This window comes from Natator depressus, chromosome 2, assembly GCF_965152275.1.
Source record: "Natator depressus isolate rNatDep1 chromosome 2, rNatDep2.hap1, whole genome shotgun sequence".
NCBI lineage: Eukaryota > Metazoa > Chordata > Testudines > Cheloniidae > Natator > Natator depressus.
This window is the reverse complement of record NC_134235.1, coordinates 24635969-24650946: the sequence shown is the minus strand read 5'-3', so window position 1 is coordinate 24650946 and position 14978 is coordinate 24635969. Positions and strand designations below refer to the sequence as shown.

Genomic DNA, 14978 nt, shown 5'->3' with positions numbered 1-14978 from the left:
CACTGTGAGGTTGGCAACAATTACTTTAGGGTCATCTGTTAAAAGAGACACAAAGACATAAAACAGTCATCTGTTTATTGGAGTTACAAGGTAAGCATTCTTTTCAGGAGTTTAGGCTCCTTTTAAAAGCTATCCTCTCTTAGCAAAATGTGTTAGATGATGTGCAATATAGTACACCTTTAATATGTTTTTCCTTAATTACCCAAATTTTTATAGCAGCATTAATCAGTGATTTACACTTTGGACCTGAAACTAAATACTCATAGAAATAAAAATTTTAATCTAACCTAACAAGTAGGTAGTCATATCTGAGAATTTGCAAAAAGCTTTCTGTTAGAGTATTTAAGTGCAAGAATAAGCATCTTTATAAGCAATAATTAATAAGAAAGCTGTGGTTCTTTTGGCTGCTTTAGCATTACACACAGCTGAATAAGTGACTAAATGAAGTAACTGAAAAAAACATTCTGGGCAAGCCGTGGGACTTTACTCTATGCAAGCTGTACTACCACCCGGACAACCCACATTAAATTCTCAGTCTCACTTCTTACAGGGCCAGCAAACAGCATTTCTCAGCCCCCGGAGGAGAAAACAGAGTTGGAAGAAAATGAAGTACCTTGTCTCTCAAACCATATTATTTTGGCTGCTTAAGGCATGATATTGATTGGCTTTGAAATGAGTCACATTCAGTCTCAGGTACAATTCACAGGCACATATATTTCAAAGATGTAAGAATGAAGGTAGTGTTAAGGCATGAAATAGTGGAGGAGGGAGAAAGTAGTTAGGTAATTTGCCATTTAATGTTCTGTTCCAAATCCCGGGAATGTGTCTATTTATTTTGTGTTTGAATTGTTCATTTATAAGCAATTACAAACATTCGGGGAGAAGAGGATAGAAAGAGACCCATAGAGGAGATGAATGCATGCAAATGGGGGTGAAAAAACAAAACAAAACCCAGAGGCACTGTGCCAGGGATTAGCGAGGACAACTTCTCTTTGGAAGTTCTCACCATGCCCCAATCAAAGGAAAAGAACTTGCTCAACATCAGGGAAACTGAAAGAATGATTTTTCCCATGCTATTTCACTTCTCTTTACATAAGAGTAAAATATGGTGCATCTAATTATCTGTAGAACTTTAATATGGTAGTGCCTGATCCTACTCTGACTGAAAACTGCAGCAAAATTCACTGGAATCAACAAAAAGGACAATGGAGGCTTTTTTAAAAGTTCTCAGTGGAAGATACACAAAAATATTCACTCATATAGGAGATAATAGGCATTGGAAGATCTTTAAAAAAAATAGCTGGAAGTTTACTAATAGTTTTTGTAGAATCTGCAAAGAAAGAATTTAGTCTTTATGGTAGCCCACCAAAATCACAACATAGTACATTCAAAAATAAAACAGTGAAATACTTTTAGCCTATGACGTGAATAAATTCATTGTTATGCTCTGAAAAACTTAAGATACACATCAGTGAAACACTGGTATTTGAAAACAGATCTTTACCCATGTCCCTTAGACAAACATCAGAATACATCTGTTCATAGTTAAACCTTTAATCTAGGTATGGATTTTAACACGTACCCATTGTCTCTGATGTCCTTTTGTATTTTGTAATCTTGAAATATCTCAATCTGGTCTTTGCACAACCAGATACATCTTCAAGCAAATTATCCCCAGACTGTTTCAAATGGTCTCAAGTAAGGCTAACTTAGAACTCCAAGCAACTTCTTAAAAGCATGTTGCAAAAACTGCAGATTTTTCATATACTATCACTGAGCCCCATTTGCTCAAATTCACACTTCACGGTTTTCTCTTACCCACACTCTGCCTTAGCTGTACATGGCTGCCAAATATCTAACAGTTTTTTGGCCACAAGAATGGGAAAATGAATGGATTCATAATTAAGACTACCACTTGACCAGTCAATAGGCCCTAGTCAATAGGCTATATTTAATCATTTTTATTTTTTAAAAACAACATTCTCACTTAGCATCCAATTCTGCAAGGTGATGAACTCCTTCAAGTCTCACTATCATTGATAATGGGACAACTTGTCTGGATATGTGCTACTCTACCTGAGTTAGAGTTGCAGAATCTTGGCCTCAGTACAGTATGATACTTGTAAAATCAACTTACATTTCAGATTATTATTAGATCGAGGGCGAATGCGTCCTAAAGACCCAGGCACCAATACGATATCTTCTACATTCGTCAGATAGTTACTCAAAAATTCAGTTCTTTCACAAGTGGTGTCCTCCATTCCTGTAGAAGGGAAATAAGCCTCCTTTAGAAAAGAACTGTATCTTGAAACAAGCTTATTTCCTAAAACAGAGGAATCAATCTCTGGCTTCAGAGCAACGGTTCAAAAACAAAATATTCCTTCTTCATATACCCATCTTATTCCTCTCTTCCTAGCAGGTAACCTAACCTCAAGTTTATGGAAAGACTACACTGTCACGAATTAGTCATCAAGAGTGGTCACTAGAACTATTCCACCTACCAAGGAACTGTCAGATACATGGACACCTTTGTTTGTTTTCAGCTTTCACCAACATCAAGCTCTTTTAGCTAATGTCTTCTCGATGGCAGCACTGATAATCACCAACATTAGATATTGTTTAAGGACAGAATTATGGCTGGTGCTTGCACCTATGTGCACAACAGAAATGCCAGTGTCAGAGCAGCAATGCCAATCACTACATCCAGGGAGCATACACTTGTTATACATCCCGTTTTAACTCCCAGAAGCACTAAGATCAGCTCCTAGTTTCAAAGTTATTTTTAAAATACAATTTAAAGAGAGGAGACACAAACACACAAAGGTATTGTATCTTGGTGGTGTATTCTAAACCAACTGTAGGTAGAGTGAACAAAGTTGTTACCATCTGAGAGAGTTATTTTGTGGCCAATGAGAAGTGTATTGGTGGTCTCAATCTAATTTTTAGTGAGTAAAACTCAGAAGCCTCTAGACAAGGAGTGACTATGTTTGGAAAATAAACTCTCCCCAGAACCCCAGCAGTCATCCCCTCCACATCAGGGAGGAGACATAACTGGTAGAGAAACCTGTAGCACAGTGCTGTACCTGTTTTGTGGACAGAGAGTGAACTTTACTGTCCAGGCCTGTTAATCTGGCACTTCACTCACACACAAAAATCTTATCTGAATAGCACGGTATCCCATAGCAAATCATGACTCATTTAGTGTACTATTACTCTAATTTGAGACCTTTAGTAACCTCTCTGAAATGTTATGCCAAGGACAGTTCTACCTCAAAAACATACCCAAATTTGATCTCAATTTTCCTTCTTTCGCCTATAGTATTTTCACTGGAGTTTCTCTATCTTTACTATGAATTCTTATAGTGAAGTTTTCCCTAATTTCCAGGTGACAGAGACCTTTCAAGTCATGATTTTCCATTTATCATCATTCTGCCCATTTTTGCCACTTATTCTCTCCCCAATCCAATATCTCTTGTGGGCATTTCTCCTTCCTCCATAACTCTTCAAAGCTGGGACCAGTCCCTCATAACTATCCCAACTTTGTTCCTCTGTATGTGACCAGCTGCACTCCTAATTGCCATGGAAACTTACTGTTCCAAAATTCTACTCCTACAGTCATTAAAAAGGGGATGAGGCTTCTACACCATTTCCTTTCCAGTTAACCTACTTTTAATAAATAAACAAATAAAAAACAAAACAAAAACAAAACGAGAGACATGGGGACAGACTGCAGCTGTTCACACTTGCTAGGGAGCAGGTAGGAGAGATTGTACATTATTTGTGTGTTACACCCCAAAAAACAACAGGCTTAATTTTGAATGAATGTGCAAATAGTTAACCAAATAGTTAAAATAAGAAGGAATTCCTCCACAAGGTAATCAGGCAAATTAAAAGTTGGGCTTACATTGTCAGTGTCCTGTGAATAAATATTTTTACTTTTAAAAAGAATTTTTAAAATAGGATGTTCATTTAGGCTCCGATCCAGTAAAGTATTTGTTGTGTGTATAACTTTAAGCACAGTGAAGCTCTGGAAATTGCTCAATCATCAGTTTCTATCCATATTTACATACTAAGAAAGGACAAGTAAGAGTTTTTACCATGGTCTCCAACAAAGATAACATTGACACATCGATGTAGTTTCAGCTGCTTCAGTCCATCCATTAATTGTCCTAAAGTCTTGTCAATATCCCTTAGGGGATTTATCATCTATACAAAGTTTGCAGAAAGAAAGGAAGTTAATCACCATTGCAATGCTCTCTCTTTCACTATAGGTGGAGCTTCCTCAGCAAAATTCTTGTAGGTTAACTTTCCAGATCAAAAAGGCAGATCCTTGGCTGAGTAGTTATCACCCTGACCTAATGGGTCATCTCCTTTCCTATGAGCTTGATTTGATTTCCTCGAGGGAAAGATACAAAAAAAGTCTTCTATTGGGATGTTGTTGGATGACTGCAAGAGACCATTGATCCTATTCCTACCCCTCCAACAGAACCCCTAAACATATGGTAAATGCAAAGATTTACTAAATTAGAAAAATGCATATGATTGGGGGAGATGCAGGGGGAGAGAACTCATTTAAATGCTGTTCTTCCAATGGACTTTAGCTTTTCAGTTTTTCCGAACACCAACTACGTAGTCGTGGTACATAGCTTCAATCTCAGTGTTCATATGAAAATCCCAAGCCATTGCGAAGGGTGCTCCAGGAGGTATCTGGTGCTAGAATGGCTGCCCTCGGCCTTCCATTATAAGTAGCAGGAAGAAAAGGCAGCTTCAGCTGAATATCCAAGGTCCCTAAAGGATCAAGTGACAATTCTGGCAAGATTTTGAAAAAGGATGCCCAGAGCTAAAATAGTATAAATATATTATTTTTTATTTTATAAAAAGGCAAAATTATGACAACATGCAGACAAGTTACAATTCTGAGCAGGAACAGAAGCGAGTGCAACTCTTTTTTTATTAGAAGATAAATACTTGGAATTTCCATACATTTTAGATAAAGGACAGTTTATTTAAAAAAAAAAAAAAAGAGAGAGACAGACCAACATTTCTGTTTGTCACAATATGCTCAATTTCTCATATGTGCATATTTAACTGGATCAGTTAAAACATTTGGAACAAAAAACAATTCTCCTGTAGGAAAACAGAATTTTGTCAAAATCTTGACTCGGAAAGGTAGATTTCAACAATTTCCCAAGGGAAATTTCTGCTTACAAAAGTCAACCTGACCCTAATCTAAATGTTTTGCAAGCTCCCCTTCTGCCTGAACTGCCACCCACCTTGTGAAGTTGTAGATTCTGAAAATAATCAAGGAAAGACAGGAAATTACAACTCAGACAAGGCACGATGGCGACTGCCACAGGGAGAAACAGCTGTGAATCACAGGAGATAGAATCCAGCTGGGGAGCAGGAAGAACCCAGAACTACAATTCCCATGAGACATTGTAGCAGCTCAGGCAGAGAGAAAAGATTCAGAAACTAAAAGCTCCTATTCAACAAAATATGAACATTTAGTTTCAGTCAAAAATGATGAAACATTCTGAATGAACATTTTACAGAACTTTTCGTTCCATGAAAAAATCGCACTATTTTGACTTTTTGTCCCAAACTGGGACAAAAGCCCACTGTTAAAAATCTCAGATTTTCCCCATGGATTGGAAAGTCCGTTTTTCAGTCAGCTCTAATTGTATCTCATGCATCACGTAAGGAAATTAAGACTTTTCTTTCAGCCTATAAATGGTAACTCTGCAGTTAGGAAAGCTGGGAACTGCAAATCCTCCTGGATTTCACATGAGGATTTTCTTGTGCAACAGGTTTATGCTGTTCTTAAAATAGAGCAATAGTATTTCCATATGTGATAAGGAACCACAAAAATCACAGTACTTTTCTAAAGTTCTATATCCACCAAATTTCAGCTGGGGGTTTGCAAAGATGTTTTTGATACCATGAAAACAAACTAATTTGAGTTTTAAACAAAAATAAAACAAAGCAAAAAACACACCACCCTTCCCTTCTCCCCCTCACACACACACACACCACAAAAAAAACCCACACTATTTCACATGATCAGAGCCAGGGAACCTCAATTTAGCTCCTTCACCCCCATTATTCTCACTGGGTTCTCATTTAAAACGTTCTGTTTATCTCTGAAATGGAGTAAGGTCGATACTGAATGTCATTAATACGTTTACGTGAGGATACTCTACGTGGATGTGGGACTGCCCTGAGACCCATGTTCTTGTCCAGATGTAACCTCCAAGGAGTTATCAGTGAAATAATAAGTCTCATGTGTACCTTTGCTCAGATCACATGCTGATCTCCACTACCTCAGATCTTTGTAAAGTTGCATGGAAAGCTTTATTTTCCAAGACAGGTGTGGATATCTGAGATGCCACCAAAAGAAACAACTGACATTATTATAAGAGGATCAAGTATGAAACTGAGAAATGCAGACCAGTGTTACTAGACAGTTCTTCTTCAGAAGGAAAACTCATGCTAGAACCTATTGTAACCTGATGCTGACGTATGGAGAGAGGAAAGGATTTAACTCCTAGTCTTGTGGTGCATCCCATTGCGGTCAATGAGCATAAACAAATATGGCACTAAAGGGTTAATTTGCACTGGATGTGGATGATAATTTGTGCTAGAATAATCTGAGATTTTTGAAGGTTTAGTGAGAAATCCACAACTGGGTTTCCATGGAGATTTGCATGGATGGAAAAGCTTTGGATGAAATATTCATCCAGAGAAGAGAAGCCCCCCCCGGGGGGGGGGGGGGGGGGAAAGGGAGATGATACATGTACTCCCACTATTAGCCCACCTAGAACATATTTTATGCCAAAAAGAGTAGGACCTTGAATTAGCAAACTACTCTGAAAGGGGAGCTCCTGTGTAGTTTGTTGAAGGGGACATCATTCATGTAAACAGACAATCAGCCTTCCTCTTGAGTAGACTATCAATGCTCAAGGTATTGTGCGAAATGGCAGTTTTACACTTGATGACTGATTCCCCCCCCCCCTCCCCAGTTCCAGGAGGAGTCTCAGAATGCCTGATTAATTTCAGAACTATATTTTTTTTAAAAAAAATCAAGAATTGAAAGCTACTGGGAAGAGTTTCTATTGCTCTTCTTTGAAAATACACTGTCAAGATTTTTGCTTGGATCCCACAGGAGATATTTTTAGGCCCCATGAACTGGGTTACAATTACTTTAAAATCCCTGAATGGAAGGGATGCTGAAGTGATCCACAGCCCCTCCCAAGTTGTCAATTAGTGGCAGGTGGAGAGATTTCATTTACTAAGGATCATCCTTCTCCTCTCTCTGAATCTTTTCCTGGGGAAGCAACCTCCAACTTTGACCTTTTTGAAGACAGAGACTTAAGTACCATCATAAGGCATTATCGCTAGACCCAAAATCATGGGTTCAAAAAAATCATGATTTGCATGCCCTTCCTCCCGTCTCACCTCCCCCCAAAAGTCTCAAGATTTTTTAGCCAATGAGATATTTTTGTGTGCGCCATCTGGTTTTTGACCCTTCAGGTTACACTCAGGTCAATTTTCAACTTTTCTCCAGTGCCATGAAGACTAGAAACTTGGTTTTATTTGAAAAGAAAAAGAAAAAAAAAAGAAAAAGAAAAAAAGATTCTCACATAATCACTTGATACCAGGAAATGGGGCTTAAAGAAGGACACCCAATATTGTGAGACTCATGACAAAGTCTTATGGCTTGGTGTCGCTGATAAGATCTTCCCAGAGATTTGTTTCATGCTCCCTTTGTTTGATGGATTTTTAAAAGGTCCTAAAGAGGCTTTCCCTACAGTGAACAGAGTATAAAATAGGAAGAACATAGTTCCCAAAAGACTCAATATATCCTGGCTGCTTTGCCAGCAATGATCTTTCAGTACAGTTATAGAAAGTCTGTCTCGGAATTCCCAAACTGAAATATGGAAGGGAGTCCAAGTTGCAAAAAATTAAGCTACATAAGAGCCTCAAACTGACACTTCTGTCACAAAGTTTTGGAACACAGGTAAACTTACTTTGTTCCGACGGGATTCCGCAGAATACTGATCCACTCTATGTACTTTTCTTCTTTTCTTTGGAGATGCAACTCGTCTTTCCTGTCTCCTCTTAGGAGTAATCTTTCTCTTAGGTCTCTTAGGCGGAGTAAGAGGTGAGCCATAACTACTCTCCTGTACTGGCGGAGAGAGATGTCTGGACTCAGAGAAATCCTGACTCAGCTAGCATCAGATACTACAGTGACCTGTGTCATCAAACTGAGGAGCATGAAGATCAATGCTTCTTCAATAATATAGGAGTTAGAAAGGGACAATTTAGAGGTGTCTCTACAGAGGAACTCACTAAATTGTACTTGAAAGTGGGATAGCAGTTACTCAAGCAACTAACATAAGAGCAAATGAAATTGGTATTTCAGGAGACGGTCCATCAGGCCAATTTTTATGAATACATACTGTAGTGTTATGAGTATTTCTCTTCAAGTGTAATTCAATTCACAAAATATACAAATAAATACACAAAATATGTAACAGTATCAGCTTCACATTTTTAGTGGTGTAAATTTTTTTTTTTTTTTTTGCAAATTCTTGTGTGTGGGGAATCTTAATGAAACACGGAACATTTGACTTGCCGGTTACCACTTCTGCTGGAAGCATCTGTGTACTACAAAGCCACCACACTGACAATCTTGGAAAAAGAGTGCAGGGTTGAACCAACATGGAGACTGCACCTTCTGAATAATCTAATAATTTGTTAAGGGCAGTGAGAGAGAAAATGGCATTGTTGCTGACTGCCCTGTACTAGTTGTATAGATAAACTGAGGACATCAGTCTCCAGAGCTGTCAATACGGCACCTTTTGTGAGCAATACATTATCTATTAAAATAAGTCACTTGAAATGGGTTTATTCATTTTTGTGTATGAATGCTACAGAAGAAGGGACTGGAAGGGCCCAGTGTTCCTTTTTCCAATAAGCCCCACTTTAAAGATACGCAGGGTTGCCAAGCACAGCTCTCAATTTTGGCCTGTTCTGCACCTGAGAGATGCTAAGCACCAACACCTTCCATTAATTTTCATGGGAGTTGTGGATTCTCAGCACCGCTTAGGACCATCTGTGAACAGTGTGAGAGGACACCTACAGGGAGATAATACAGCTAAGTCAGCAGGTAGGAGAAAATGGAACCTGCTATATGGGCTTGAGGAAAGTCAGTGATTTATAATCATATTTACTTCTGTCTACTTAGCCAGTTTCTCTGTTGTTCAGTCACAGAGCTGTATGAATGGAGGGGAAAGAAAAAACAAACAAAAAAGTGTTACCATCTGCCATGCTGTTTCATTGCTTCCAAGGCAAGCAGCTGGAAAGGAGATTCTAGTCCAGTCTCATTCGTCTCTCTCCAGAAAGGCATTTTAATAAAGCAGCACCAGAGTTTTCTTTTTAAAATGTTTCAAGCTTTGTGCAGTCCTGATGAGAGGAGCAGCAGGGAAAGGAAGGATTCTCATTTTACACTGTCCCTGAATAAACTCAGCCAGAGCTTGACAGTGCCAGACACACACTGGCCAGTGCAAGAAACCTAGATATTTTGAACACTTAGAAGAGCTGTCTCAAGACAGCATGTTAGAGGAGCAGCAGGAACAGAGTTTAGGCATGACAGGTTTTGATCTATTTAGAGCACTTACAGCAGTATGTATATTTATATACTTTTTAAATATATTTTTTTTTCTTTCAAAGTTAGCCAGGAAGAAAAGCCAAGTTCTTGTTAACCAGCCAAACCTTAGCCTCACTTGAAAAGATTCAGAATAGGGTTATTTCTCTTTTGGGGAGTAAGGGGCCCCTCAGGAAGGAGATGAACAAATCCATCCCCCCTTTCTAGACATAACAAAAGGTGGGAACTAGCCAGCCAAAGCTCTGCCTCTCGACCCAGAAGGACAACCCATCAGTGTCACTGCAGAAGCACAGAAGGGAAAAGAAAAAAAAACAGAATTGCGGAAATAACCAAGGGCAGGCACACATTTTAAAATTTCTCATCAACACATTCTGAAAATAAAGTGAAGCTTTATAACCATCTTCCTAGTTCAAAAGAGCTGTTTGTGAAGGTCTCATTAAAAACAACGTTACACTGAAACACCTAATAAATAAAACATACTGCAAGTTATTGTAGTCAATTTATTGGGCGAAATCCTGGTTCTGTTGGCTTCAATCAATGGAACCAAAATTTCACCCATAAATTTTGAGTACTCCTCCTCCTTTTTATTCCTAAATTTTAATGTACTGTGCCCCCAATGTATAGAGCATTGAGCACTTCCTGCAAGGTTTGAGCATCAACTGAAGTCCCTGGGAGTTGAAAATGATCAGCACCAGGCAGGATCAAGTCTTTTTAAAAAAAAAAAAAAATCATAATTTTATAGCTAGTGAGTTAGTCAATTATGCTAAATATCCAATCGACATTGCAAGAGGTGTGTTGAATTCCCCGCTCCCTCTAGAGAAGTCAGCAGTGAAGCTGCTCCTGAACGTAGGGAGTATGAGGCAAGAAGAGTTTAATATAAGGAGATTTTCACTTAAAAAAAAAAAAAAAACAACCCTCTTAAATATACTACACAGTTTTCAAGAGCTTGCTTACAAGCTCTAGTGTGTTGCTCAACTGCCACAGAGGAAAAACTGGTCAGAACCATTCCAAGTGTCTAAGTGCTGCCAGTCCTGTACAAAGAAAAATGATGTCAAGCTCCCATTACTAAGGAAGCACCTTAGAGAGGTCCCACTGAGGGCTTCCTTCCCAGATGATTTATGAGACGTTCATAGCTCCCAGAAACTGGGGGGGGGGGGGACCCCATCAAGATAAACATAATACTTTCTAGCTCCTCCCTCCTGAAATCATGCCCCTAGCAAGTCTTAGACAGCTGCACATTTGTTTTTAAATCCACATTTACAAAATCATGTCTTTGTAAATTTGGGAACTGAAATATGTTCATCCATTAAACAGCCTGTTCTCCATTCAATGAAAGTCAATTTGGTGTGAAGTTATTTAAAGCAGGGTGATTTAAGAGTGGTTTTTTTGTTAGTCGTATAATTCCAGGCTAGACTTTAGATAGCTATCCAGAAGAATTCTAAGATTATTTTTTTCCCCATTTTCTAAAAAGACCCAATTAACGTCCTACATTGCATAGAGTAAGGGTTAGCTAGAAACTTGACCTCTGGTAAACATCTTAATCCCACAAGGTACTGAAAATCTCAACTCCCAGTGACTGAGCTAAGCACCTCATAGCATTAGACCCTAAGAGAGCTTGTCCAAAGAGCCTATTTAGAGCTCATATTTGAAGAACATATGCAATTTCATCTTCAAATTTCACTTTACCTCAGTGAAAAGATACGAGCAAGTGTCTCTGTTCTCTAAAGTTACTGTTTTCTTTTAGTTTGATGCACAAGATTTGTGAGTCCTATATTGTGTGTAATTACATAATTTGTTATAGGCAAAGGTACTATAAAACATCAATGGCAGTTCACCGGTATAAGAACCAAGCTTGAATTATTTCAGAACCTGCCAAGACTTAGTCCTAGTATTCCAAATAGCATAGCTACGTCACTTGACTGGAGGTCAGACTCCCATTCGCCCATTAATGCCAACCATGAGAAGACAGACAGTCAAACAGAACTCTTCCCTTTTTAGCAAGTATTTGACTTATAGATTTTAGACGGTAAGTTATTTGGACCAGAGAGTCTTTATTCTGCCTGGCACAGCACTGATGACATTGCTGGTGCATAGTGATTTATTAATAATGGCTCACAATTACTTTTAATCACATGCATATGTTATTGCTTATGAATCTGTATCCAACTGTTCCAGCAGAGATATTGCCCTCATCTAAAGGCATGACTGATATTAGGGAAGGGAACACAGAGAGAAATTTTTCAGAGTTTAGAGATTTTTATGGAAAATTACTGAATGAATAAATGAGAAGAGGTTAACACTTAAGTTGAAATGGAACCCTGGACGTTCCAAAGTGTTTTAAAAGGATAGTTTCTGAGTGCTCCCATCTCTAACAGGAATAGATACAAGGATTTTATGCAAACAGGTTGAGAGATTATACTGGACATATGCACCCCTTGAGTGCATTGTGAGACATAAGTTACTGAAAGCACTTTGTTGGTAGCCCCAAGAAGTGCAGGTACCTGAAATAGCTCCAAAATTTTAAGTGCTATTGCTTTTATAAATGTTGCTTCCTTTAAAAGGAAGTGTATACGTTTAGTCTTAATTTTAAAAGAGTTTGATCTTTGCTTCCACAATTTGCACTGAATTCAGAGAGAGTTTTGCCTGAGTAAAGTGTCCAAGATGAACTGCCAAGTGTTTAAATATTTAGGTGTAGAATGAATATTGCCTCTCCACATCCCCCAAGATAACACGCTCCTGTACAAGCTTTTGGGTGTTCTTGAAAAATGTAGTAATTTGATAAGTAACCAGTGCAATTCATGTGAGTTCTGAACACTTTGTCACCAGTCCTGAGCCCACACTGTTTTGTCCACCAGAGGAGGGTGCTTTAAGCACCTCTGGGAAGTGATGGATTCTAAACTCCCTATCTCATGCTGTTAGGACTCCTACGTCCATTTCTGAGGGAACAGTACTGGCAGGGCTAACCAAACCGCTTGTTCATAGACCGAATATTGAAAACCACGGTTTTCCAACTCTAGAACAGACTATTATCCAGGCTCCTTCAGATTGTCAACTTTGAAAAAAAAAAAATATTCACCCTCTCCTTTCCCCCAAGGAAACATACCAGAGAAACAAAGATCCCTTTCTGCCTCTCTCATATAGGGTATATTTTTTTAAGAAGGGTAAATTGATTAAGGAGCACTAAATTGTGCTGTTATACCAGCTAATTTCACATCTGAAACCTTTGCCAGGCGCATACCTACATCCATAATGTGAACTTTATACATTTCACTATTCATAACACACAGAGGGGGCTTCTAGACCACAGGTACAGTTCTCTTAACGTCAAATGACCCTTGGTCATAAGTTCTTGTTTATTTTATCCAATTGTCTTCCCTTTCTGACAGATAGGAAGAGCACTTAGAGATAAGAAAGTCGCCTCAGCTCAGGAGTAAAGTGTTAGCAAATATTCCATAGATGTCATGGTTGATCCTTGAGATTTGTAACTTTTATACAGGAAAAAGCTATACTAACCTCAGAGCCAAAAGGACCATATCTGTGACCAGCAGCATCTGGTTGTTCAGAGTAGAAAGCATAAACATAAGGCCTGAAAGAAAGATTTTGTTCAGAATAGTCTGCTTTCAACCACAAAAGAAGAAATTGCCAGGTCATGCTAAGTCAGCCTTTCAAATATTGTTTGCCGTATGTAAAAAATTGTTGCTCAGTCAGATGTTTTCCAAAGTGTGATCAAGCAATTAGTTGCTCCAGAACTTCATTAGGTAACAGAGTACACAGTCTGAGGACGCTCACTCTCCCTTCGTTCCATATGAAGGAGAGATCATGATACCAGCTCACATGGGCTATGCAGCCTGCAGCATGTGAGAACTTGTGTAATAAAAAACACAATTAAGATCTTGACATTTTCCCAAGCTTCAGGTTGCAGCTTCTGCATTTACCACTGCCTAGAAGTTTATTAAGCCACATTAGATTAAGTAGCATAAAATGGCCAACATTAATCCATGTAATTAAACGTTCCCCAATAATTAAAGGACATTTGCATCAGAGGTTTTTTTGAGGAGGGTTGAAACACTGCTGGTTAAAAGCTAAGAGCGACAACGAATAGTAATACTGAATGCTGGCAAGAATAATTTTTAACACTAGTATTCCAGCTGTTTCTGCAGCTCCAGCTACTTTTAAAGAAAAGGCAAGTTGGAAGTTTACAAAAAAAGGAACACTACATGAATTACCTTTCATTGTCTGGTAGGGTTAGCCACTGCAGTATTGTTAATATTCTGCGTTCATGGGGGATGACACTAGACCACAAAAGAAAAATAGGTTTAGTTATTGTTGTATACAGAGAAGATAATCATTAGGTATCCTATGATCTGGACCTATTATGGACAAGCCAATCTTTTTTTTTGCTCATTAGAGTTCAAATTTCATTCCCATTTTGCAGCTCAAGTTATTGCTCATCTTCTGCAACTCCATGTTTTATACTGAAAAGATAGTCCGATTAATATCTCTCTCTCTCTCATTTGAGCCACCACTCTCAAGGAAACAGTTCATTTTTCTACTATCCTATGTAGCAGTGGATAAGGACCCATTCTTGTAAACTTTTATTCATGTGAGTAGTCCTTGCTCATAACAGTAGTTCTACTGAAGTCAACAGTACTGCCAGCCTAAGTAAGGACTACTCACATTAGTAGCATTTACATGATCTGCTCCCACTACTACTGGGACTTTTCAGCTTGGACAAGAGATGACTAAGGGGATATTATAAAATCATGACTGGTGTGGAGAAAGTAAATAAGGAAGTGTTATTTACTCCTTCTCAGAACACAAGAACTAGGGGTCACCAAATGAAATTAATAGGCAGCTGGTTTAAAAACAAACAGAAGTATTTCTTCACACAACGCACAGTCAACCTATGGAACTCCTTGCCAGAGGATGTTGTGAAGGCCAAAACTATAACAGGGTTCAAAAAAGAACTAGATAAGTTCATGGAGGATAGGTCCATTAATGGCGATTAGCGAGGATGGGGAGGGATAGTATCCCTAGCCTCTGTTTGCCAGAAGCTGGGAATGGGCGACAGGGGATGGATCACTTGGTGATTACCTGTTCTATTCATTCCCTCTGGGGCACCTGGCATTGGCCACTGTTGGAAGACTGGATACTGGGCTAGATAGACCTTTGGTCTGACCCAGAGTGGCCATTCTTATGAAGTTATTAGAAAGGCTCACATTGACTTTGGTGGGAACTGAATCAGGTCTTAAATTGGTATAAACCAGTTTCTCTCACACAGATATGTAACCCCCTTGGGGTTCAGAGAGCA

General features: G+C 38.7%; 1 protein-coding gene across 3 annotated transcripts in view; it reads right to left on the bottom strand.

Moving 5' to 3' along the window:
- Positions 1 to 14978, bottom strand: part of ENPP2 (ectonucleotide pyrophosphatase/phosphodiesterase 2) — a 106877-nt gene that overhangs the window by 21048 nt on the left and 70851 nt on the right. For 2 of the 3 annotated variants that reach the window (XM_074943911.1, XM_074943909.1), the window contains exons 10-14: positions 13894 to 13959; positions 13181 to 13253; positions 4098 to 4206; positions 2138 to 2263; positions 4 to 35 (exon numbers count right to left, since the gene is read on the bottom strand). In XM_074943911.1, coding sequence (XP_074800012.1) covers positions 4 to 35; positions 2138 to 2263; positions 4098 to 4206; positions 13181 to 13253; positions 13894 to 13959 — 406 coding nt within the window. Of the gene's footprint in view, positions 1 to 3; positions 36 to 2137; positions 2264 to 4097; positions 4207 to 8027; positions 8181 to 13180; positions 13254 to 13893; positions 13960 to 14978 lie in introns of all 3 variants that reach the window. The other variant, XM_074943912.1, reaches the window with a different exon arrangement.